Source organism: Palaemon carinicauda, chromosome 12 (assembly GCF_036898095.1).
Source record: "Palaemon carinicauda isolate YSFRI2023 chromosome 12, ASM3689809v2, whole genome shotgun sequence".
Lineage (NCBI taxonomy): Eukaryota > Metazoa > Arthropoda > Malacostraca > Decapoda > Palaemonidae > Palaemon > Palaemon carinicauda.
In genome coordinates this window covers 93617008-93644194 of record NC_090736.1, presented here as the reverse complement: position 1 = coordinate 93644194, position 27187 = coordinate 93617008, and the positions used below count along the sequence as shown (strand labels likewise).

Below are 27187 nucleotides of genomic sequence, written 5' to 3'. Positions count from 1 at the left end.
AGGGCTCTCCAAGCAGATTACCAACTCATTAATCGCCAACTTTCCTTGGCTGACTGACCAGACAGCCTTCATCTGCCTGTCAGTTACCATCTTCGGCTCACAGATCGCCGATTCACCGATCATCAGCAATTAGCCGTTCACCAGCAGTTCATGACTCGGACTTACTAGTCAACCTCTCCTTGTGGTTCCCTAGATTAGAAGGCATACAACACACTTCTCGCTACTCGCCGTTCGCCATCACACCAATCCACTAAAGTGATAGGCAAACGATCGACAACCCCCATCAGCGGCTTGTCGACAGGTGACTACTCGCGAGCACTCTCCACCTGCACAGTAACCAAAATACCCAGCTGTTAACCATTGATTAACATTCGCCAGACTGATGCTGCTCTAAGGAATAGCATCAATCCCATCAGGGCGCATGGTAGGGCTAAGCGTTGCCTTACTTCAATCAGTTGAAGGAGTTCTCTCCCAGGGAAGAATCCTTACACAGGGTATTGCGTCCCATCCTTTACGCCACAAGTCAAGACCCCAGCGTCAACAATCTCCCATGCGAAAGGATCCGCAAGGAGCTGTCCATTTGGGTTGATGTCCACACCATGTTGGAGTTCGGACAAGGGCAAAGACCACAGGTCTTCATTTGCATGCTGGACCTAAAGGACGCATACTTCCAGGCCCAAACCATCCATCTTCTAGGAAGGATTGAAGATTCAGTCTAGACAAACAAGAAACACCAGTTCAGGGTACTGTGCTTCGGTCTTTCCACAGCACCCATCCTGGTCTCACAGGATCGGCCTCTGTCTCCTCTGTTTCTGGAAGACTGACTAACCTTAGCAGACACGGTGGCAACTTTGCATTAGCACCAGGAACTTCTGAAGTCTTTTTGCCAAGATCGGGTGATCAAGGTAATCCTGTGGAAGTCGTCCATACTTCCCTCTCAGAAGACTGGTGTATCTGGGAAGGATTCTAGACACCAATCTTCACAAAACCTTCTCATCAAGGACAGGTGTAAAAATGTCACAAGACCCTTTCTCAAAACGAGAAGAACTCCCGGCCCAGAGTGACTATTTATTTTTCCTCGGACACCTATCATCTCTGGCCTGTCTAGCCGCCAATTGCCGCCTCAATATTTATTCTCTCCAGGGGCGGCTTGAGTCCGATTGGAATCAGGCCTTCGATTCTGACCCCTATGGGACCAGAAGTTTGGATGAACCTCAAGGGATGGGTGTCAGTCGAGAATCTACGGAGTGGTATAACCTTCTCATCCTTCCCCACCTCTCGGACTTGATGCTATGCTTAGACACATCAAAAGAAGGGAGGAGGGACCATAGTGCTGGACCACATGACCTCAGCTCTCAGGACAGAGTCCGAAAGTACCTTCACTTAAATCTCTTTAAGAGATGAAGGCCAATTGCCCTTCAACAGCCACATCAGTTCCTAATGGGCCACGCAGTGATGTGTTGACCGACAACACCTCACACCACATAGAGGTTCACATCAACAAGCAAGAAGGAACTTGCTCGCAGCCTCTTCCCGTCTAGCAGTATAAAACGTATTTTGAGCAAAGCGAAAAATCTATTTTTGGGTGATATGGCCATGTCGTCCTGATGGAAGGTTCCTTTAGGCAGCTTTCTAAGGGATATTTGGCTACAGTGATACTCCCAGAGAATTAACCATAGGACTCCAGAATTCTAACTCCTGGCACGAGTATCCTTAATATAACTTTTAAGGATATCGCATAAAATCGTGACGTATTTCTTGATAGGACACATGGCAATCTTCACCCCGAATAGATTTTATTCTTTGAGGGGGAAGAGTGGCGAAATGAAGGGGAGCCGTTTTCAAGGTTACCCGGTGGATCCCCTCCCAGTACTACTACGGCGTATTATTCCTTGTTGCATTTAAGCAGGAATAGCTGCAGATGGAGTAGTTTCGGGTGGGGTCTTTCATTACTTAGTTGTCATACTCAAAATCCGTTTTTTTTGGGCTCAGCCATGTCGTCCTGATGGAAGTTTACCAGAGAATTACTTGAAAGTACTATATCTGTGGGTTTGTATAAGTGCCTTTACTTTGAATGAGTTCCTTATATGGTCTCCCAGACCTTATATATATGACATTACCGGTATTTGTCATATCCGCTAAGTTTGGAACTAACTTAGGGCTTACTGCCCCCTGCAGGGAACTTGTCGACTTCGACTATAAGGTTTTAAAGTTTGTCTTTCTCTTGGAACCAGATGGAACTTGTAGAGATTACCAGGTTGTTCTTTTAGAGATCTTACTTACAAGAATTTTATTTTAGGAAAAAATAAAAGGCTCTGGACAATTTTATTCGTACTCTTAAGGGCGAATAAGACTCGGATACATTTACTGTATATGTCTTTTTATTTTTATAGACAAAATATAAAACAATTTAAAATGTATCGTTAGAAAGAATCTAACCTATATATTTGAACATCTTGGTATATATATTTTATAACCTGTAAAGGAAGAGAATACATAAATTAATTCATTGGTAAATGGCACTCAATTTTGTGAAATTAACTGTTTGATTTCACTTAGATGTTGGATATGTTTCAACACTGTGTATAAATGTTCGGCACTGGTGTTATTGGTTAGATTCTGCACCTATATAGAACAGTCCACAAATCACCATAGTGATTTTCACTAAAAGTTATTACAATCAGAGGTGCTAATACCTGTTCATCCAATACACTGTTAAGTCCCAAAACAGTCCACTGTTCATCGCAGCACTAGACGACAGGTTTTATAACACTACCTGCCGCCGCCACAAAGTGTTTTATCTCGTGCACTTGCTTCGCATGATGTTTATAGAAGACTGGATGATTTCCAACCCGTATATGAGCGGAGTCTATCAAAGTCCATATGTTGAAAGAAGTTCAACGAGGAAGCAACTTTTCTAGGATCGTGACCTGCGGGTGTACTGTCAGGATCCGCTCTGCGAATAAAGTAGGTGAGTTTTGCCCTCAGTTGTTTTAGGGATAGGTTTAATCCTGAGGTTTCGCCTCGGAAGGGCTGCCCCTCCTTGAAGTCTGAAGTTCTTCGTAGAGAGACCTTAAGACACTCTACTGGACATAGAGAGACATCTTCCTTCAGAGGGCAGATTCTCCAAGGACCCCACCTTTTGGTGGGTAGCTCGTTTTTTGCGAGAAAGGTAGGATCGGGAAAAAGGTTCAGTTCTCCCTCTTCTGTGAACTGAATATGGCCTTCGTTTCTGGATAAGGCTACTATTTCACTAACTCTAGCCCCTGAGGCTATAGCGAACAGGAATATCACTTTCTGTTTTAGATCCTTTAGGGTACAATCATCATTGTTCAAATTCGAAGCATAGGGCAAGACTTTGGCCAAGGACCATGATATGGGTTTTGGAGGGGTTGTTGGTTTGAGTCTAGCGCTTGCTTTCAGAATCTTATTGAAGATTTCATTTGAAAGGTCCACCTGAAAGGCGTAAAGAAGAGGTCTAGTCAAAGCTGACTTACACGCAGTTATTGTGGTGGAAGCTAGGCCTTGTTCATGAAGGGTGATGAAGAAGGAGAGGCAGAAATCAATTGAAATTTCTGCCCATTTCATTGTTTTCATGAAGGAAACCCACTTCTTCCAAGACGATTCGTATTGTCTTCTGGTTGACTTTGACTTATATTCTTCGATAAAGTCGATGTTGTCTTTTGAGATCCCAAACCTTTTCTTGACTGCTAAGGCGAGAAAATCATGAGATGTAGGTTTTTGGTTCTCAAGGATGAAGTGTAGACAGTCGACTTCTGAACCAGTTGGGATAGAACTGGGTTCGGTAGAGGGAACAGCTTCTGTTTCAGATCTAGAACTAGAGAGAACCAATTGCTTCTGGGCCATTTGGGGGCCACTACTGCTGCTGTTCCCCTGAAGGATCTCAGCTTGTTGAGGACCTTCAGCAGAAGGTTGGTTGGTGGGAACTGATAGATGTGATTCCATCTGTTCCAATCGAGGGACATGGCGTCCATCACTTCTGCCCGAGGGTCCTCATAAGGGGCTACATATCGAGGTAGTTTCTTGTTGTTGCTCGTTGCGAAGAGGTCGATCTGCAGTTCCGGAACTTTTTCCAAGATGAAGGCGAATGAGTCTGCGTCCAGGGACCATTCTGTCTCTATCGGCTTTTGCCTGGATAGAGCATCCGCCGTCACATTGCGGAACCCTTGCAGGTGAACTGCTGATAAGTGCCATCTCTTCTTCCTTGCCAGGCGAAAGATGGCTAACATCACATGATTGATGTGAGGTGATCTCGAGCCTTGTCGGTTTAGATATTTCACTATTACCTCGCTGTCCAAGACCAGCCTGATGTGGGCTGATCTGCGAGGGGATAGTTTTATTCAACGTTAGGAAGCCTGCTATGACTTACAGGATGTTGATGTGAAAGGTCTTGAACTGGTGCGACCAATTCCCTTGCACTTTCCTTTGATGGGAATGGCCTCCCCATCCTTCCAGTGAGGCATCTGTATGAATGACCACTGAAGGTTGATGTGGTTGTAAGGGAATTGTCCTTGTCAGGCTCTTGACCTTTGACCATGGCCTTAGGAGCGTTCGCAGTAGGGTCGGTGTCAATCTTTGTTGATCTCTTAGAGCGTTTGATACGTATCTTCTCCAGACCCCTGACACATCTTTTAGTTGTGCTTTTAGCACTGGGTCTGTCACTGCTACAAACTGGAGAGAGCCCAGTACTCTTTCCTGTTGGCGTCTTGAAATCTTCTTGAATTTCAGTAGTCTCCTGACAGATCCTGCAATCTCTCTCCTCTTCTTTGGTGGAATGGAGAGGCGATGTGACTGCAAGTTCAAAAGGATTCCTAACCATTGAAACTCCTGAGCTGGAGAGAGGTGGGACTTCTTGGGGTTGATCTTGAAGCCCAGGTGTTCTAGGAACTGAATCACCTTTGTGGCTGCCTACAGACAAGCTGTCTTGGATGCTGCCCACACCAGCCAGTTGTCCAGGTATGCCGCTACCTGAATTCCTTCTAAGCGCAGCTGGTGGACGACTGTGTCTGCAAGTTTAGTGAATATCCTTGGGGCTATGTTTAGTCCGAAGCGCATGGCTGTGAAGGCATATTTTGTCTTCTGTAGCCTGAATCCTATGTAGGAGGAGAGGGGCCGGCTGACTGGTAGGTGTCAATAAGCATCCGCCAGGTCTATCGAGACTGTGTACGCCCCTTTCGGTAACAGGGTCCTTATGTGTTGCAGGGTAAGGATCCGGAACTTGTTGTTCTCGATGAACTTGTTGAGTGGAGACAAGCCTAGAATGACTCTGAGTTTGTCCGAGTCCTTCTTGGGAACACAAAACAGCCTTCCCTGGAATTTGATGGACTTCATTTTCCTTATTACCTTTTTTGTTCAAGAGTTCTGAGGTATATTCTTCCAATAAGGGGGTGGAGTGTTGGAAGAATTGAGGAAAAGGGAGTGGAATTCTGTTCCATTTCCACCCGAGTCCATTCTTGATTAGGTTGTGGGCCCAGGGACCGAAGGTCCAACGATCCCGAAAGTGGAAGAGTCTTCCTCCTATCTGGAGCATCTCATTGCTGAGATGTTCCAGAGGGTTTTCTACCTTGACCACGTCCTCCTCTACCCCTTGAGGGGTTTCTTGAGCCTCTACCTCTAGGGCGAAAGGTAGTAGTGTGCCTCTTGAAGCCTGGATTGAATACAGGCAACTGAGCTACCAGCTGCTGGGGCACCATTTGGAAGGTGGTTTGTGGCTGGGCTACCATTTGGGGCACTGTGGTCATGGTCATGGTTGGATGCTGTGCAGGCCTGTGAGATACCCGTGGCTTCTTTGTCTTCCTGTTCTTCGGTTGGGGACCAGCATCTAAGGATAAGGTTCCTTTTCTCCGTGGCGGCTTTTGCAATGACCTGGACCAATTTTTTTAGGAAGAGGTCCTTTCCCCAGATACATGAAGTGATCAACTTCCTGGGCTTGTGTTTAACCGTTGCATTGGCAAACACATGCTCTCTACAGGCCCTCCTGGCCTTTACAAAAGTGTACATGTCCTTGACAAGGGTAGTCATGTGAGTCTTGGCTAGAACCATGTACATACCTGGGGTATTGGAAAGGCCTGCACACATCTCCATACAGTTCTGAAGAGACAAAGCGGTGGCTAGTGTCTCTTTTGTCTCCTGTTCCCTTCTCAAAAGATGTTCCGACAGTTTTGGAAGGTTCTCATTGAACTGTTGACCTGCTATCTCTGGATCCAGTTTAGAAACTGAGAAAGTTAGATAAACCTTGTTCCATTCCTTCTCACAGGTAAGCATGGCTAGAGACAATGGTCTGCATTCCTCTAGCACTGGACATGATTTGCCCACGTCAACTGCTTTCAGCACACAGTTGAGAGCTTTGACTGAAAAGGGGAAAGCTCTGGAGGAAGGAGCAAGGAAGGTAGGGTGCTTCTTGCTTAAAACTGAAACCTTAGAGTTGGTGTAGCCGGCTTTTTTTAAGGTATTGGTTAAGAGAGCCTGTGCCTTGTCATGCTCAAAGATCATGACCTCTTTTGGTTCCGTCTCCTCACGAGATGCTGGTTCATCCCGCAGTCTCGCGTAACATTCTGGGTATGCCGATATGTTAGGCCAGAATTGGACATCTTCGAGGGGTTTGGCACCGCATCTTCTCGGAGATGTACAGTTTCCCATTCATCATGGGCATATACTCCGCATACCTCCAGGGGTTGGTTTTGGAGCATTGAGGTAAGTTAGAGACTTTGATAGGCTTATGAGAGCCTCTGAGAATGCCTGAGCATTTCACTTCTCTTACTTCCCTCCTCATCTCCTGTTGTTCCTTGCGGAATGATTCCATCATCTGTTGAAGCTGTCCTAGGAGCGCCTAGCTCTTGGCTATCATTGGTTCAAGATGGGGAGTTGGGGCCGAAGAAGTTGACGGCACAGGTTGATATGCCGTCACAGAAAACTGAGGGTCTTCCGTTATCGTCGATGCGGATCCTTCTTTCTCCGTGAGTGGTTGAGCCACCTCTTCTTCAGGATTTTCTTTCAGAAGATCCTTTTCGGTGTCGGTGGACACTGACATCCGTTCCTGGTGGATATCCATGCCTTCAAGTGCCTTATTAATGTTAGCCTCTATCATCAGCTGGATGAAGGGAGCCTTGACCTGTGCCTGAGGCACAATCGCGTCGGATTGGGCCTTAGGGCACAGAAGGCATCTCATAGCTTCGTTGGGCAGGTAAGGTCCTGGAGATCTCTCTTGGAACCCTCTTTCCCACCTCTGAAGAGTTTCCCTTGCTATGTCCCTTGACTCCGTAATCTAAGGGATATCTTCACCGAATCCCTCGGTCATCAGGGCCGAGCAGACGGTGCAACCCATCGGATCTCAATACCTCAGGGTTTCAGTTGCGATGGAGCAGGGGGCATAAGACCTGCACATCTTGTGGCCACAAAAGTCCCTACTTTTGTGGTTGCAGAACAGGACTGCACACTTCACCTTAGCCTCCTCCTGTAAGGAAAGAAAGAGTGAAATGAGTATAGGGTAATTTATATCACTGATATAATTACACATGCATAAAATAGTATAATTTACTGTTATTTATAATAGCTTAGGATAGTAAGCTAGAAAAGAAGTAGAAAAGACACATATCTGTGTATCCTCTCCAGGCAATTCCTGTGACCTCCTACAATATTAATATTTTTAATTTCCTTATAAGGGAAAAAACTGAGTGGAATAACTCTTGGACGTAGAGCCGGAGTCAGTGAATACTAACACTCACTCCTCCACTTGTAGAATATTAATACTGAAAGGTAATCATTGGTGTCCCGGTGATCTAGGATTCATCAGGATGTTGAGGGAATACTTCACCGCAACATTTTTTAGTTGGTCTCAACAATGGACTGTGAAAGGATACACAGTATATGTTGGAAATTTCATACTACTGTATCATTATATACTGTAGTTTTTTAGCTGCTGTATTGTTATACTGCAGGAATACTGGCTACTGTATTGTCTTATAGTGTAGTTTTACCGGTATTCTACTGGGTTTGGCTATTACCTGGCGGCACTAGCTGACAGGGAGAGAAAGAATGGAAAGAAGGACTACCGTATTATCATAGTTTTGTACAATAATTAGGAGTGTAGGGACTATTGCCTCTACTGCCTTCTTCCCAGAATGAGAATTCAAATGGAAGGGGAGGAATACATTGATTCTAGTTTCCATCCAGCCACAAATTCTGTTGCCGGCTGTACTGCCAGTTACAGGGTTTGTGGATGGCAGTCCTGAAGAATACTCAACAGTCTAATGGGTTTCCCACCGGTAGCCGTCAGGGCCGGCTCAACCTTTCTTGGAGCTTTGCTTCCGTTAGGGAGTTGGTCGAAGCGGCACCTAACCGCCTCTGTAGGAACCCGGCCGGTAACCCAATCAGCCCGGCAAGCGGGGATGACTGTGGAATACCGGCCAAAGGATATTTGTGACGGCTAGACCGTCACTAAAGGACAGAAGGGGAAGGGAAAGGGTCTTATATTTTACAGAGAAAGGTGGCAGCAGGTATGCCTCCTACTTTCAGCTGTAAATCAAGGAAGCCTAGCTTCCTATACCGGCGTCATCATGGGCGGCAGGGGAATGACGATTCCCTAGCCTGAGACATTGCCGGATATAAGACATGTCTTCCAGTCCACAAGGGAGAAAGGTGGAGGCAATTATACTGCCCACTTTCGGTTGTAGACTAGGGAAGCCTAGTTTCCTTTGCTGACAACGGTGTAACCGGCAGAGGAATAACTATTCCACTGTCGGTAACGCTGTCGGCAACAAGACAAGATACCCTGAGTTACTGTCATATTTCAAGGCCGGGATACTCGCCGGCAAAGAAGATCGACAGTAAAACTACTCGATGACGATGACGGAAGATAGGGTTGTCGCCTGGGATGGCGGCACTCAGAGGGAGAGAAGGGATTATCCTCATTTCTCTAAAAGAGAAGCGTATCGAATTATACTAGTAATTCTAGGAGATATATATATCCCCGACCGAATTAATAAAAGCGATACTCAAGGTTAAACGGGGGATAACGTTACTGAAGTATAATAAAATGAGTTAGGCTAGCCTAACTCAAGTGTGGATCTCGGCTATGCTAATGCTACCGAGACCCTATCGTATATGATAGAAACGTTTATTCGGAAGAGGAAATATTACATATGTAAAGCTATCTTCACTAGTATAATTTTGCCTAACTAGCTAGAATTTCTTTATAGCTAAATACCGGGAACGTCACACTACTAACTAAATAAAGCATTTATGGTGTGCGACAGCGGTCTTAAAATGGCTGCCTCCGGGGATCGCAGTGTTCCAATTAGAACACCTAAATTATGTTAATTTAACTGTGAGAAGGGAGCTAAAAATTATACACAGGAAAGATTAAATACTCAACTTTCCAGAGGATGAAGATGCTGGAGATTGCATGATAATATTCCTTGAAAATGAGTAACAACACCGAGAGAAGCGTGGGGAAACACTGTGCTTAAATGCTATTTTTAAAAGGAATGATACGCCGTAGTAGTACTGGGAGGGGATCCACCAGGTAACCTTGATAACGGCTCCCCTTCATTTTGCCACTCTTCCCCCTCAAAGAGTAAAATCTATTCGGGGTGAAGACTGCCATGTGTCCTATCAAGAAATACATCCCCTGATTTTATGTGATATCCTTTAAAGTTATATTAAGGATACTCGAGCCAGGAGTTAGAATTCTGGAGACCTATAGTTAATTCTCTGGGAGTATCACTGTAGCCAAATATCCCTTAGAAAGCTGCCTAATGGAACCTTCCATCAGGATGACATGGCTGAGCCCAAAAATACTAAGATGGACCAAAGTCCGTTCGGTACCACTATCACCCTGCTTCATTCCAGACGAGGAATATACCCGCTGACAATCTGTGCACAGCATCTCAGATAAGGTGTACCGAATGGTCTTTGGATCACCTTGTATCCGACAAAGTCCCGACTTTACGGGGTTCTCCAACTAGGGATCTGTTTGCGACGCCCCTGAACCTTAGGCTTCCGCTGCTCCCCAGTCCTAGACCTCAAGGCTCTCTAGCAAGAAGCATGCCAACAACGGTGGGTAGAACAATGACGTTTACGTCTTGTCCCTGTTTTGTCTGGAGAAGGGTACTCAAGAAGGCTAGAACATCGGTCAGCCTCTCAAGGGCTCTCATAGCTTCGCTATGGCATTACGCAGAATGGTTTCCAAACCTTCTGCAGCTCCTGATAGAGCCTCCAAGAGAACCCTCTCCACGTCACAGACAACCACACTTTGAGATCTACCACAAGCTATAGCTTTGCTATGATTGTACTGTATGCCTGGAGAGTACCCAGTACCTCCTCTCTCACAGAGGCTTTTCGCAATAAGTTGCGAAGAGGTTGTCTAGATATCTGAGGAATTCCGCAGCTACCAGGCAGTATAACGTCTTCTGTGGTTGGTGTCTTGGGACAGAGTATCTCTCCACTCGATACCTCTATTCCAGCAATAGCGGAATCCTCGAGTATATGCAAGAAGAAAAGACCCCCGTTTTCAGTTTCAACAGGTGAAGACGATCACTCAATCTTGAGCCTCGCCTTCAAACTGAAAGGAAGGGACAACCCCTCATCGCTAGATCTTTCCTAACTCATGCGGATTTACAACTTGTCTTTTCCCAGTCGGAATTGAGACCTTCCCTCTCGGAACATGGTTCAAGTTCTCCGGTCTCTAAGGAGAGCTCCTTACGTTCCACTTCACAAGGTAACAAATTTTCACCTGGTTTAGAAGACAGTGTTCCTACACACTTTGACAGCGGCCAAACGAGTCAAGGAACTTCATGGTCTCTCTTTCGACATTGCCCATTAATGAGAAGGGTGAAAGGCAACGTTCAGTTTCGTCCCCGAGTATGCTGCCAGACACAACAGCTGGTTGTATACCTCAAGCTCCTTATCGGACAAGTAGCAGAAGGTTGAGGGCACTGTTACCCGGTTTTAGTCTGCGTGAATGAAAAGATTTGACTGGCTCTTATTCTTTTCTTCATCCTCCCCTCTTTTGGGGAAAGCACCATCCTGGGTTCTCTGCATAAGCTGACCTCAAACTATTGGAGGTAAACCGTGCTCCCTTGTGTACCTAGTATTAGGCTAATACTGTTGCGTCCCCATACCCGGACGAGGTGGTATTGGGAAAGTCTTGGTGTGGAGGATTAATTTTATTTTAATTTATTTTTTTTGTTTGCCAAATCGAGAGAGAGAGAGAGAGAGAGAGAGAGAGAGAGAGAGAGATTTATTTGTTTTAGTTTTGTCAGAGAGAGAGAGAGAGAGAGAGAGAGAGAGAGAGAGAGAGAGAGAGAATATATTTCATTTGCTTTAGTTTTGCTAAGATCGCGCGCGAGAGTATGTGTGTATGTGCGTTTGTGTGTGTGTGTGTGCGTGTGGTTGTGTGTCCGCGGTGCGCGCCGAAGAACAAGTGGTAGTTAGCGAATGATTGTTTGTAGTGGGAAAGACTGTCGGTATAATTGAGGTTGTTGTTTACATTTTTAGCTAGGTTAGGGCGGTAATGAATGTCTTGGGCGAAAGGATTTGCTATTTGACTGTATGAGGAGTCGGTTGTTTGTTTTGTTCTTCAACTGCCGGCTGTGAAGTGATTTTTCTTTATATCAGAGTAAGTATTGTTTTATTTATTTTTGTTAGGCGCGATCATGAATGATAGAAAGTTTATTATTTATCTTTGATTATAGTGCGATAGTTTAGTTAGTTAGAAGTTTTCGTAAGCGTTTTTTCTTTTTTATTGCAGGCCGTAATTCCTCCTTAGACTTTTAAACTCCTTGGAGTTTTTGTTGCTCTGTGGCCTGTTGGTTGCCTGCCGCACATTTGATAGATTGATGACGACCTGGACCGTATAATATGAACTTAGGAGAAGACTGCGGATGTTTATATTTAGACTGCGAAGTATAGAAAGAATTTTAATTGTTGACGACCCAGCTGAAAATAGATTTGTTCTTGTTGATGATGATGACCAACGATAATGTGATTGGACAGTCGAATTGACCGCAGTTATTGTTTGCCAGGAAGTTGTGGCAATTGGCTTAAGGACTGTTGCCAGTGTGTGGAGTCTATGGACGACGGTGGCCACACACGTATATTAAATATTTAAGGGTTTTTTCGTATGTTTTAATATTAAGTGATTTATTTTAGTGTTTAAGTGATTTCCGTTACTGTGTGGGGACTGTTGGTGTTGGGTTGTAAAGTTTTTGGTGATTGGTGAGTTCTGTGTACCCACACACACCGGTATAATATAAATATAAAAGTGTTATTTATGTCTGTCTAGTGTTAAGTTTGTTTAATGTGTGATTTTTGTTTTGGTTGCGGTGAATATAGTTTTAAGGTTATGTTTTGTTTGTTTTTCCCTTTGTGCAATAGTCCAGTTTAAAGTAAAGTAAGGGGAAAGTTTGTGTTGTGGGATATTTTGAAAAAAGAGTGATCAAATGTGTGGGGGTTTGTTTTTGTTACATCCCGCCACATTGGTTACAACAGTTTTTCTTACAAAAAGACTCAGAATAACTTTACCTAGAAAGTCACACTTCTAAATATCTCAACACACAGCTTGCATAGGCTGCGGACCTTGCGTAGCAAGGTTTTAGCGAGGCGCAGGGACTCCTTATTTTGAGTACTAACATACTCAGATAAGGAGCCTCTGGGTAAAGCCAAAAGCCAGATTGGCAGGGATGTCCACCCTTCCTAATGGGTGAGTCACCCCTAAATAAGTAGCGTAGGTTTGTATTCCAGTTACGGAATAAATGACAAATTCATAGATAATTTGTATTTTTCCTAATGATACAAACCTTAGCTATTTATACAAACTTGGCCGCCAGCCCTATCCCCATTGAAGTCCTACCTCTAAGCAAAGTGAGCTAAATCAATGGTGTGTGAGTGGGAGCGGTAGCAAGCTACCCCCCCTACCCCCTGCTAACTAGCGCTGTGGGTAGTTAACCCTTGCTAAATTTTAATGGCTCGTCATTTCAGCTTCGCAGAAAGTAATACTCCTAAATAAATAGCTAAGGTTTGTATCGCTAGGAAAAATACAAATTATCTACGAATTTGTCATATTACTTCCAAATTTGTTATATTAGCTTTTTTCTTATTTGTGTATCTTATCATCAAAGTACAGTACTGTACTGTATTTTAAAGTTTTAAACGTATAACTTACCCGATAGTTATACATATAGCTTACGTCCCTGACGTCACGGCAGAAAATTCAAAACTCGCGCCAATCGTCGATTGGATAGCCGGGTGTACCACCTGCGCGCCCTCTAGTGAGGTACATGGAATCATTCCATGATTCCTCAGATCTTCCCTGCCGTCGCTAGCGGCGACATCGTTAGATATTCTGCTCCCCAAATACCTGATTTATTGCTGTTTACTTCGGTGATGTACAATGATTTGATTTTGACTCTTGCTTGCTTGGATTTGCTTTTGGATACTCTTGAATTTAATTTGGATTTTGATATTTTGACCCTTGCTTGTTGATTTCTCTTATAAAATTTTTCAAAATGCCCCCCCCCCCCCCCCATAACTTTTAGTATGTGTGTGAGTGGGTGTAAGACCCAAATGGCTAAGGCCTCTCTTGATCCCCATTCGCTCTGCGTTAAATGCAGAGGTAAAGTATGTGAGTTGGGTGATCGGTGTGACGAGTGCATTCTTCTATCTGAGAATGAGTGGCTAGAGTTTGATCGCTATCTTCATTCTTGAAGAGTTACCAAGCTACGGACAGTAAAAGAGTAGCAGGCTTGGATTCTGAACGTCAGGAAGCTTCTCTTCTGGACACCAAGCGGCGTAAGGCTGTCAGTCAAGAGGTTCTTGATGATGAACGCCTTTTCATTTCACCTGTGAAATGTGATACTGTTCCTCATAAGGAAAGTGGACGTGATCTTGTTCTCGAACGTCGGGCAACCCAACGTGATGCCAGGCAGCAGGCAGCCAGACGTGACATTGAACGTCAAACGTCTTACCGTGTCGAGCGTTCATCAGAACAAGCCACCGAGCGTTCTTCTTGACGTGACATTGAACGCCCAGCTAAACGTGACACTAAGTGTTCAGTCTTACGCGACGTCGAGCGCCCTACAGAGCGAGGCGCCGAGCATCCTTCCAGATGTAACGTTGAATGTCCTTCAGGACGTGATCTCGAGTGTCCAGCTAGACGTGACGTCGAACGTCCTACAAAGCGAGGCATCGAGCGTCCTTCTAAGCGTGACGTTGAACGTCATACAGGACGTGATCTCGAGCGTCCAGCAAAACGTGACGTCGAGCGCCCAGCTAAACGTGACATCGACCGTCCTACAAAACAGGACGTTGAACGTCCAACGAAACGCAGTATCGAGCGTCCTCCAGGATGCAATGTTGAGTGGCAAGCAGCCAGACAGGACGTCGAGTGTCAAGCGGTTCGCGACGCTGAGCGTCAGCCAGGACGCGACGTCGAGCGTTCTTCAGAACGTGACACCGAGCGGCAAACATCTTTCCATGTTGCCGGTAGTCAAGAAGTAAGACATGACTTTGAGGATGAGAACCTCGGACTTCACGATGATTCTAGTCATATCAGATGTCGTGATCAAGAACATGTTAGTTCCAATCGCTTTGATCGTGAGCGTTTCACCGAGCATCAAGCATTAGATCAACGAGGCGACAGACATGATGATCCGGGGTCTCTTGATGTCAGGGGCCAGGAACTTCATGAGATGGATCCTAATAAACACAATGTCGTTCTTCCTGCTGGGGCTTTGTCAGACGAAGACATTGATGATGATCTTTCTCCTGTTGACTTATTTGAGGAGTTATCTGAAGGAGAAAACTCTTAACTCATTTCGGCCTTCAGTGGATCTGAAGAAACTTATGAAGGTTTTTAACGAGGAGTTTCCAGAGTCTTTTGTGCCCATTGCCCCACATTCGCCACCCTCAGAATTCACACTTGGGAAGTCGTCGAGTAAGTCTCGTTTTACCAAGATGGTTTTGTCAAGGTCCTCAAAGAGAGCTCTAAAATTGATGGAGACTGGATGGAGTTAAAGAAAGACCAAGGAAAAGCAGCCTTTGCATTTCCTCCAGCTAGATTAGCATCTAGATCTAGTATCGTACGAGACGGGAGAAGTTCTCGGCTTGGGAGTTCCTGCCTCTGCCCAGGGAGATTTCTCGAGTCTTGTAGACGCTCCTCGTCAGTCGGCCATGAGGAAGACCAAGATTTTCTGGTCTACCTCGAAGTTAGACCATCTTCTCAAAGGCGTCTTTAGAGCCTTCGAGGTTTTTAACTTTCTAGATTGGACTCTGGGAGCCTTGGGTAAGAAAGTTTCTACTTTTAAACAGGATGATACTACTAGCTTAGTCCACATAATGTCCTCTATGCATAAGGCATTGGGGGACGGATCTAATGAGTTGGCGGCACTCTTTTCAGCAGGAATTCTTAAGAAAAGAGCTCAGATGTGTTCGTTTCTGTCTCTGGGGGTTGCTCCCTTTCAGAAATCAGAATTGTTGTATACTCCTCTGTCTTCTTCGCTGTTTCCAAAAGATCTCATAAGAGAAATTTCATCCGCATTAACTCAGAAGGCCACACAAGATCTGGTCTCAAAGACGGCAAGAAAGGTCCTTTCATCCTCCTTCTCTAGCCGCAAACCAAAGGAAGAAACACCTTTTCCGAAGTTCTCTCAGCCCTTTCGAGGGAAGACTTCCAGCAGGGGTAGCTCCAGGCCCGATGGAAGGAGAGCAAAGGGGAGGGGCTTCAGATCAGGCTGAAGCAGAGTCTGACTGCTTTCGCCTTCAGGCAGTAGGAGCCAGACTACTCAACTTCTGGCGAGCATGGGAGGAGAGGGGAGCAGACCTTTGGTCAGTACATCTGCTGAAGGAGGGTTACAAAATCCCGTTTATAGGAAAACCGCCTTTGGTTTTAGCTCCAGTGGATCTCTCTCCCAGATACAGAGAGGAGGCAAAGAGACAAGCGTTACAACTTCAAGTGTCTTTCTTGTTGGAGAAGGGGGCCATAGAGAGGGTGCGGGACTTACAATCACTAGGCTTTTACAACCGCCTGTTCCTGTTTCCCAAGAACTCGGGGGGATGGCATCCAGTCCTGGACATAAGTGCACTAAACAAGTTTGTCCAGAAGACGAAATTCCCTATGGAGATTTCAAAGTCAGTTCTTGCAGCAGTAAGAAAGGGCGACTGGATGGTCTCATTAGACCTCCTGGACGCTTACTTTCACATCCCCATTCATCAGAGTTTCATGCATTATCTGAGGTTCGTCTTCAAGGGGGAAGTTTTTCAATTTCGAGCTCTGTGTTTCGGCCTCAGTACCGCCCCTCAAATATTTACCAAATAATGCTCAACGTGGCAAGAATTCTCCACTCAAGAGGCATCAGAGCTTCCCTGTATCTCGACGATTGGCTTCTCAGAGCTCACTCATACGATCACTGCCTGAAGGATCTCCAGACAACTTTGAGTCTAACAAAAGAATTGGGTCTTCTTGTCAACAAGGACAAATCTCTCCTGACACCATCTCAAGAGATACTTTATTTGGGGATGGTGATTCAGAGTCGGGTTTTTCAGGCTTTTCCGTCTCCATTTAGGACGGAACAAGCCATCTTAACTCTGCAATCTTTTCTAAGGAAGAGGAAGTGTTCTGCGAGGAAGTGGATGAGTCTGTTGGGAACCCTCTCCTCGTTAGAACAGTTTGTCTCTCTAGGAAGACTGAATCTTTGTCCTCTCCAATTGCACCTCAATCATCATTGGGACAAGGAAAAGGACCTAAAGACGATGTGCATTCAATTACGAAATCCATCAGAAGTTTCCTTCAGTGGTGGAACAATCCGAACAGGTTCCAAGAAGGTTACCCATTAGAACAGAAGAACCCAGACCTTGTGTTGTATTCCGACGCTTCGGACTCGGGGTGGGGAGCAACACTGGTTAAGTTGGAAGTCTCAGGGTTGTGGACAGAGGCTCAAGAGGCATCAGAGCTTCCCTGTATCTCGACGATTGGCTTCTCAGAGCTGACTCATACGATCACTGCCTGAAGGATCTCTAGACAACTTTGAGTCTAACAAAAGAATTGGGTCTTCTTGTCAACAAGGACAAATCTCTCCTGACACCATCTCAAGAGATACTTTATTTGGGGATGGTGATTCAGAGTCGGGTTTTTCAGGCTTTTCCGTCTCCATTTAGGACGGAACAAGCCATCTTAACTCTGCAATCTTTTCTAAGGAAGAGGAAGTGTTCTGTGAGGAAGTGGATGAGTCTGTTGGGAACCCTCTCCTCGTTAAAACAGTTTGTCTCTCTAGGAAGACTGAATCTTTATCCTCTCCAATTGCACCTCAATCATCATTGGGACAAGGAGAAGGACCTAAAGACGATGTGCATTCAATTACGAAATCCATCAGAAGTTTCCTTCAGTGGTGGAACAATCCGAACAGGTTCCAAGAAGGTTACCCATTAGAACAGAAGAACCCAGACCTTGTGTTGTATTCCGACGCCTCAGACTCGGGGTGGGGAGCAACACTGGGCAAGTTGGAAGTCTCAGGGTTGTGGACAGAGGCTCAAAAGAACTTCCATATCAACCAAAAAGAACTGTTGGCAGTCCAGTTGGCCCTCAGAAGCTTCGAAGGGTCAGTTCTGAACAAAGTGGTGCAGGTCAATGCCGACAACACCACAGCATTGGCTTAACATTGCCAAGCAAGGAGGAACCCACTCAATGTCCCTTTACGAAACTGCGAGGAATCTCCTCTTATGGGCAGAGGAAAGGAATGTAGTCCTGATCACAAGGTTCATTCAAGGGGAGAGAAATGTGATGGCAGACAGCCTCAGCAGGAGAGGTCAGATTCTGTCCACATTGTGGACACTCCACCAAGAAGTCTGCAAGAGTCTGTGGCAACTTTGGGGTTGTCCATGCATAGACCTATTCGCGACCTCAAAGACAAAGAGGTTAGAGACTTATTGCTCCCCAGTGCCAGATCTCGAAGCAGTCCACGTAGATCCTTTCCTGTTAGATTGGACCAATCTGGACACGTACGCTTTTCCACCGTTCAAGATCCTTTACAAAGTGTTACAAAAGTTTGTGTCATACGAAGGGACCGAATGACTCTGGTGGCCCCCTTCTGGCCCTCAAGAGTCATTCACAGAGGTACTGGAATGGATGGTGGACACTCAAAGAAGCCTTCCATTAAGAGTAGATTTACTCAAACAACCCCACTTGGAAAGGTACCATCAAAGTCTCCAAAATCTTCAGCTAACTGCCTTCAGACTATTGAAAAACTCACAAGAGCTAGAGGCTTTTTGAAGGAGGCAGCTAGAGCTATTGCAAGAGCAAGGAGGACTTCGACCATCAAGGTTTATCAATCCAAGTGGGAGGTTTTTAGAGAATGGTGTAGAGTCAACTCTGTTTTCTCATCCAGTACCTCTGTAGCTCAGAGTGCTAACTTCCTGTTACACCTTAGATAGAAGTGCAATTTTTCATCCTCTACCATCAAGGGATACAGGAGTATGTTAACAACTGTATTCAGACACAGAAATCTGGACCTTTCGAATGATGAAGACCTACAGGAACTTATTAAGTCTTTTGATACATCAAAGCAACGACACCAGGATTCACCAGCTTGGAATCTGGATATTGTCCTGAAGTTCGTTATGAGTGACAGGTTTGAGCCCATGCATTCAATTTCTTTAAGGACCTCACAATGAAGACTCTGTTTTTGGTTAGTCTGTTTTTGGTTAGTCTCGCAACAGCCAAATGAGTTAGTGAAATCCATGCGTTTAGTAAAAACGTTGGTTTTCAAGATAATGAGGCTATCTGCTCATTGCAGTTAGGCTTTCTCGCTAAGAATGAACGCCCTTCTCATCCTTGGCCCAGTGTTTTTGAAATTCCGAATCTTTCGGATGTGGTTGGCGAGGAGTTGGAGAGAACCTTATCCCCAGTAAGAGCTCTGAAGTTCTACTTGGACAGAACGAAAGAATTGCGAGGCAATTCGGAAGCTCTATGGTGCTCGGTCAAGAAGCCCTCGTTGCAGATGTCAAAGAATGCCCTGTCATTTTTTATCAGACATTTAATAAAAGAGGCTCATGCACATTGCATTGAGACAAACCTTAGACTTTTAAAGGTCAAGACACACGAAGTTAGAGCCGTAGTAACGTCAGTGGCCTTCAAACAGAATAGATTGTTGCAGAGCATAATGGACAACCTTTTGGAGGAGTAAATCTGTGTTCGCTTCACACTATTTGAAAAGTGTCCAGATTCGTTATGAGGAGTGCTACACTCTGGGACCATTCGTAGCAGCGAGTGCAGTACACTCTGGGACCATTCGTAGCAGCGAGTGCAGTACACTCTGGGACCATTCGTAGCAGCGGGTGCAGTAGTGGGGGAGGGATCCACCACTACATTCCCATAATCCTAATACCCTTTTCTTCTCTTGGAACTTTTATTTGTTTTTTTATGGTTGTTTGTGGAGATTGTGACAGTCTTCCACAATCATTGATTTTAGCAGGTGGTCAGTTTTGTTCCTTGAGAGTGCTCGGAACTGGGTATTGGAGGAGGTTCTGTCACGTAGAGGTATATACACCGGTTTGACAGCTCCTAAGAGGTCTTCAGCCCCCTGGGAGGATCGCTGGATCTCATAAGGAAAGCGGACATAATGAGGCAGAGAATCATTGAAGTCAGCTTCCTTATCAGGTACGAACCCTTAAGTTTGTTTTTAACTCTAAAGCAGAATTCCAACTATATTGGCTGTCTAACCCTCCACCAAAGGTGTTAATCAGCTATATATATAACTACCGGGTAAGTTATATGTTTAAAAATGGTATTTTCATTATAAAATAAATTTTTGAACATATTTACCCGGTAGTTATATATAATTAAATTCCCACCCTCCTCCCCTCTAGAGACTAGAGGCATGGAAGATCTGAGGAATCATGGAATGGTTCCAGGTACCTCACTAGAGGGCGCGCAGGTGGTACACCGGGCTATCCAATCGGCGATTGGCGCGAGTTTTGAATTTTCGGCCGTGACGTCAGTGACGTAAGCTATATATATAACTACCGGGTAAGTATGTTAAAAAATTTATTTTATAATGAAAATACAATTTTTGCATTTACGTACAGTAGTTTTTATGTGAAAATATTAATTTCAGGTTAAGTCAGAGTGAACTACATCAGCAATTAGAGGGACTTGCTGCTGAACTAGCTCGAGTCCAAGATCAGTGTCAGTGTCCTTTGCAGCTTGATTCATACATCAAAAAGCTTCAAAATGCCAAGAGGAAGGTTGTTGTAGTTAACAATATTCTTCAGAATACACAGGTATTTTTCATGGTGGTCATAGTTGTAAACTATTAATTAATTCATGTTAGCCATCAACTTATGCACGGTTTTGTTTCAGGATCTGTGTAGGTGAGAATTATGTAGAATCAAATCTTTTACATATAACTGTGTGATATGCAGTATAAAAAGGTATAATGTATGCATAAGTATTTGTTCCTACACTTGATACAAACCCTCATTCTTTACTATAGGAGATATTCTAGCACGAGCTGGAAAATACGGCAGAAAAACCTTAACAAGGTCGTTAACGACTGGGTAGGTAATTACCCACCTGTTAGTGGTGGGGGGACCGCCGGTCGGTAGCTGCTGTTTACCTCCAATCGAATTCTAGCCGTCGCAGTGGTAACACCGCTGCTCCTGCTTTTATTTGACTGGCAGACTAGCCTTTCTTTTTTGTTTTTTTGATTAATCCTTTTTTTTTTCTTTGTTAGATGTGATGTCCTTTATTATGAGGAAGTGTTCCAGGCGCCTTTATGTCGCCGCTGTAGGTGGATCCCCTTTTTTCTTATGCCCTGGCTACAGAGGTCATAGGTGTTCTGAGTCTTCCCTTGCCAAGTATGTAGAAGTGGACATCGCAGTACCTCCTCTTCATCGTCCTCGCCCTCTTCAGAGGCTAGGAGGGAGAGAGAGAAGAAGAAAAGGAGAGCTCGCACTCCTTCGCCCAGACGTTCTTGCCGGAGACACAGGCGACATAGGAAGAGACATAATCGTTCTCGTTCTTCCTCGCATTCTATCTCTTCACGAGATGTCTCGCCGCAAGACTATAAGCGCTCTCGTCACAAACTTAAGAAGAACGCTTCCTCCTTACCCTAACATAGGGCATCAAGAGCGTATGTGCCAACATGCGCATACGCTCACACAAGAGCATAGTTCCATCATGCGCCATGCGCTCACTTGCGCGTAAACTACCTGCGTGCCATCAATCTCCTGCGCGCCAGTGCTCTCCCGAGCGCCAACATTCTCCTGCACGTTCGCATACGCGCCCAACATCTCACTTTCCTGCCCGCCATACTGTGCACCATCCTACGCGCCACGTAAAACCTGCGCGCCAACTTTCTACTGATAGCAGGACCTCTGACAAGTCAGCCATGCTGCCTTCTCCTGCGTGCCAACCCTTGCCAACGCGCCAGCGCTTATCGGCGCGCCAGCCTTCTCCCGCGCGCATCTGTAAGGATATGCACGCACGCCATGCGCACCCTTGTGAATCCTCTCCTAGGGATGCGCGCCAACATTCTCCCGCGCGCCCCGCATGAATCCACTGTGCGCCCGCGCGCTAGGGAACTTTCTCCTGCGCGCGCGCCATACGGCTGGCACGGACATGCGAGAACACTCCCGCGCGCCTGTTTACGCCTTCACCTAGATGTTCTCGCCGAAGAGACAGGCGATATAGGAAGAGACATCATCGTTCTCGCTCTTCCTCGCCTTCTGTGTCTCCCTGAGACGTCTCGCCTCGAGACTATATGTGCTCATGGCACAAACCTAAGAGAAACGCGCCCTCTCGTCATCGTTCTGCCTCGCTGTCGTCTTTCTCTTGAGAGGGATCATCTAAGAAGCCAGGAGCATGGCCAAGGGCAAAGCACGTCCTGACCTCGAACCCTCTTCTTCGCATAATAGTTTGAGGGTCTCCGTTCGCTCTAGAAAAGTCAGATAGAGCGCTTCTCCTCGCTTTCACTCCTTATCTTCAGAGAAGATCGCTCTCTCCTTCGACTTCTCGATCTCTGACCCTTTGGGGTCTCTTGACAAGGAAACTTCGGTTTCCCGGTGCGCTATCCCTTCGTTTTCTCGCAACTCAAGTTGCTGAAACCTCGGTCTCGTGCATTTAGTCTCGCTGACACTTTGGTGTCTCGTGACAAGGAAAACTTCCGTATCCCATTGCTCTGGCCCTTCGGGTTCTCGCAACACAACCTCTAGGGGCACACACGATCATGCTGAATCTTCTAGTTCTCGTAAAACAAGTCACCAAGAGTTTTACTCCTCTTCGGACCCTTGTCGCGCTGAGTGTTCGCGTACGCTCAACCAACACTGCGCCCATGACCATCAAGAGTTTTACTTTTATGGCAGAGTCTTCAGACTCCCGTCACGCAAGGTGTTCGCACGCAATTAGCTCTACCCACGCAAATCTCCGGTCATACACTCGTGGGGTCAATCCCTTGCTTTCGTGTTTCATTCAGGACAACCTCCCTAGTTCCTATGCTCCCTAATGAGTTAAGGATTACGAGTCTCTCAGAAACCTCGGAAGAAGATGCAGGGGTTCGGCCCTTCTTCTCTTCGGTTGAGAGCAGGAGGGAAAGGAAGGCTAAAAGAAAAGACCCAGATAGCAGCGACGTAGAACACAATGCTGAGGGCTTCGGCCGCTCTGTTTGTTATCCTGCGCTTCATGTGGCTGTTCATGAGCTGCCCAAGTTACGAGGTAGTACTCGTTGTCAACCTGCAACTTGATCAACTTGTTGGGAAACATAGATTGCTGCCAGGAGGTTCACCTCCAGGGGTTAGAGAACCTCCCCTTACGAGGGAGTGATAACCGTCCTCGGAATTGGGCTGCGTGAGAGAACCACCCCCCTTCCGAGGGAAAGCTTCCCCACTTCAGCCATTCAGCAACCTTCCCTCCTTCGTAAAGAGTTGCGAACAGCTTGATGAGTTTTACCTCTACTATCTCGTTCCCGAAGACTGCTTTCTCCCCTTGAGCTGGGGGAAAAAGCAAGTCTAAGGCTTGTTCCTCCTTCGGGGGAACTTCTCCCTCGTTCGCGAGGGAGATTATTACGCCTACACTTTTTTTCCCATAAGAGCTGGGAAAAAGCTTGGCTCAGGCGATGTCCTCCTTCGGGAGGACTTCTCTCTCGTTCACGAGAAGGAAATTATTACGCCTACGTTTTTTCCATAAAACTGGGAGAAAACTTGCCGTAGGCGATGTCCTCCTTCGGGAGAACTTCTCTCTCATTCGCGAGAGAGAGATTATTACGCCTATGCTTTTTTCCCATAGAACTGGGATAAAGCTTGTCTTAGGCGATGTCCTCCTTCGGGAGAACTTCTCTCTCGTTCGCGAGAGAGATTATTACGCCTATGCTTTTTTCCCATAGAACTGGGAGAAAGCTTGTCTTAGACGATGTCCTCCTTTGGGAGGACTTCTCTCATTCGCGAGAGAGATATTATTACGCCTATGCTTTTTTCCCATAGAACTGGGAGAAAGCTTGTCTTAGGCGATGTCCTCCTTCGGGAGGACTTCTCCCTCGTTCGCGAGAGAGAAATTATTACGCCTACACTTTTTCCCATAGAGCAGGGAGAAAGCTTGTTTTAGGCAATCTCCTTCGGGAGAACCTTCCTCCCATTCACGAGAGAAAACTTGGAGTTTGCTGATCCACGCTCCTCCCCCTTACGCTTTTGGTTCTCCTCCAGGGGCGGAGCGAGAGCCTTGTCTTAAGCGACATTCTCCTTCGGGAAAACAAATCTACCCTGCGGAGGAATTATCTTCATCCCTGATGTTCTCCCCCTCGTGCTGTCAGGAGACGTCTTTTTGAACCTACTGGTTCTCCTCGCGTTGACCCCTTGGGTTCTCGTGACGATCACCCTTTCGGCGGGCGTGATCGGGAGCCTTTGAACTCTCGTCATGTTGATCCTACGGGTTCTCATGACCTTAGGAGTCCTTTGGGCCTCTGTCGCGCTGGACTTAAGAGTTCACACGACTTGGAACCTTCGAGTTTCAGTTACGCTGAGTCGTCGAGCTCTCGTAACAATTAGCACATAGTGTCCGCGCTTGCACGCAATTAGCGCTATGCGCGCGACCATCGTCATCATGAGTTTTACTCTTATGACAGAGAGTCTTCCGACTCTCGTCAACGGTCTTCGCCATTACCTCCAGACACTCCGACTTCTACCATTCTTCCCCTTTCGATAAGAAAGATACAAGGGGTAAGACATGAGGTTTGTCTGCTACTCGCGTCTCTACTTTACCTGTAATAACACGCGAGGAATTAGCGCAGCCTGAGGATATTCCTCGGGAGAGCTGCCGTCGAGGGACTTATAATCTTCCTATTAAAGGACTCTAAGAACTATGTGTATTATCTCATGCCTCGGCGATTTGCATCTGTCTCCTCGACCTCTTGACGCTCCAGCCTTAGACAGGCTATGTCGTCCACACCAAACCCTAAGACCAGAATTGATCTTCTGGCTCTGGCCTAATTGGTAATGTCTCTGACTGGTGTTTGACAGTCTGGGGTTCGAGTCCCGCTCAGACACGTTAGTGCCATTAGTGCCTGCAACCTTACCATCCTTGTGAGCTAAGGCTGGGGGGTTTGGGGGAGCCTATAGTTCTATCTGCTTAGTCATCTGGCCTTCCCTGGTCCTAGCTGGAATGGAGAGGAGGCTTGGTCATTGACCATATAATATATGGTCAGTCTCTAGTGCATTGTCCTAACTGCTAGTGCAATGTCACTGTCCCATGCCTCTGCCATTCTTGAGCAACCTTTAAACCTGGTCTGTTCACCGAGATCAGAGACATCAACCCTTCTCCTCTGATCTTGGATCCCCTCACGGCGAGGCTCATACCGGGCTAATCCTCGAAGAGACACTCTACTCGCCCAGGCTCTTCTCAGACACAGAAGCCTCGGGAATGGAAGCGACTTCAATGTCCATTCTGGCTTGACACATGGTCTGATATAGTCGGCTAACTCACGAGCCACGAGGACTTGTCAAACCAATACTCCAGGCAGTCCCTACAGGAAGTCCTAACTGTCGGGGCCAAGACAATGGACTTCATAATCGCTACAACGGCGACCATGTGGAGCAATTTGGTTCTCAAAAGGAAGGAATCAGTAGTTCCCAGACTTCCTTTTGTACCTCAGTGAAGAAAAGCTCCTCTCAGTCTCGGCGATTAAGGGCTATCGCTCAGCCTTGAGCCTCATCTGTAGACTGAGAAGGGGTTGACCTCTCCGCCTCAGAAGACATCACCTTGGTTGATTTGGGGTTTTGAGTGATCTTGCCCCCCAGTTGAGATTAAACCATCACCGTGAGATGTGTCTTACGTTCCCTGAAGGGTCTGCCCTATGAGCCCTTAAGGGCCTCGGGCTACTTTCTGAACCTTAAGGGGACCGTCCGCCATGGGGTTTTGACATAACTTTCAGAAATCGAAAATTGTTTTATTGCTTCTATGTATGCACAAACATATTGTACATACTCCCCAGAAGTTTCAGCCAATTATTTTTACAAATAACGAAGATATAGCGGTCTTTAAATGTTGACGTCATCCTTACTGTATCATCTGCATGACTGAGTTTGACAAAATCGTGTTTGTGTGTTATTTTTTTATATCTATAGCGATTTTTCTCTTATGTTTCGATCTATCGTACGTCTGGCAGAAATGGGAGGCATTGGTAGAGCGTAGTTGAACAAAATCTAGACCTAAGAGAACAGAAGCCAGAGTTTCCAAACACTTACAGAAGTTATAATGCATGCATTTGTTTACTTGAAGTTCGTATGTAGATTGTTTTCACAACGTCCTCGGGAACTTTATAGCAAGGCCAATGTTACCTAAGGTCATAAAAAGAACAAATAGTCAATCCTTTTTCCAAACAATGAAGATATAGCGGTTTTTAAATGATGACGTCATCCTTACTGCATTGTCTACCTGACTGAGTTTGACAAAATCGTAGTTTTCTCTCTCTCTCTCTCCCGAATTATCTAAAACTGCCATTTATACAAATACTATAATTCTCTCTCTCTCTCTCTCTCTCTCTCTCTCTCTCTCTGAAGTTCGTATGTAGATTGTGCTTTCATAACATCCTCGGGAACTTTATAGCAATGCCAATGTCACCTAAGGTCATAAAAAGAACAAATAGTCTATCATTTTTCCAAACGATGATATAGCGGTCTTTAAATTATGACGTCATCCTTACTGTCGTCTGCATGACTGAGTTTGACAGAATCGTAGTTATGTTTATTTTTGCATCTCTCTCTCTCTCTCTCTCTCTCTCTCTCTCTCTCTCTCTCTCTCTCTCTCTCTCGAATTATTTAAGACTGCCATTTATACAAATTCTATATTACCAATGTTCAACTCTCTTAGAATCAAATAATGGTTGATCTCTCTCTCTCTCTCTCTCTCTCTCTCTCTCTCTCTCTCTCTCTCTCTCTCTCTCTCTCAATTTGAACTGCCATCTACAGTATATCAACCAAAATGCTATCACTCCAAAATTATATTCATGATCTCTCTCTCTCTCTCTCTCTCTCTCTCTCTCTCTCTCTCTCTCTCTCTCTCTCTCTCTCTCTCTCTCTCTCATGTTTCGATATATCGTACTTCTGGCAGAAATGAAAGGCATTGGTAGAGGCTAGGTAAATGAAAACTACCAGCTAGGAGAACATCAGCAAAGTTTCCAAAGACATATAGAAATTATAATGCATGTGTTTATTTACTTGAAGTTCGTAAGTAGATTGTGGCTATGCCAATGTTACATAAGGTGATGGAAAGAACAAAAAGTAAGTGGAGAACAAGAAAAAAGAACCAAGAAAGAGGGAAACATGAATTAGAGTACAGAGCTGAAACCTGCTAACTAAAACACTGGCAACAAGGAGAGATCGCTGGCAACTCTAACATAGGAATAGTAAACTGAGGGTTCAAATACCTTGTTTAGGGTGCATTTATGTAAGAATAAACAATAAAAGTTATCATAATAATATTATCTTGATTTCTTTAAGAAAAGAAGCGAAAATGTGTTGCAAATCTTTGGGATCTCATAACTCAAAAACATGCTTATTCACACTTAGGTACATTTTTCTCACTTATTTTTTGTTCGATATTAGAGGGAAAGATATCATTGAAAAGAAGAATAAAAATCCCACAATTCTGTCTGACAAAATTTTGATTTTCTTTTTATATTTTTTTTTC

The 27187-nt window shown here is 45.4% G+C and overlaps 1 protein-coding gene across 1 annotated transcript in view; it reads left to right on the top strand.

Moving 5' to 3' along the window:
- Positions 1 to 27187, top strand: part of Snapin (SNAP associated protein) — a 214111-nt gene that overhangs the window by 78340 nt on the left and 108584 nt on the right. Inside the window, exon 2 of the mRNA XM_068384529.1 lies at positions 20127 to 20292. Coding sequence (XP_068240630.1) covers positions 20127 to 20292 — 166 coding nt within the window. The remainder of the gene's footprint in view (positions 1 to 20126; positions 20293 to 27187) is intronic.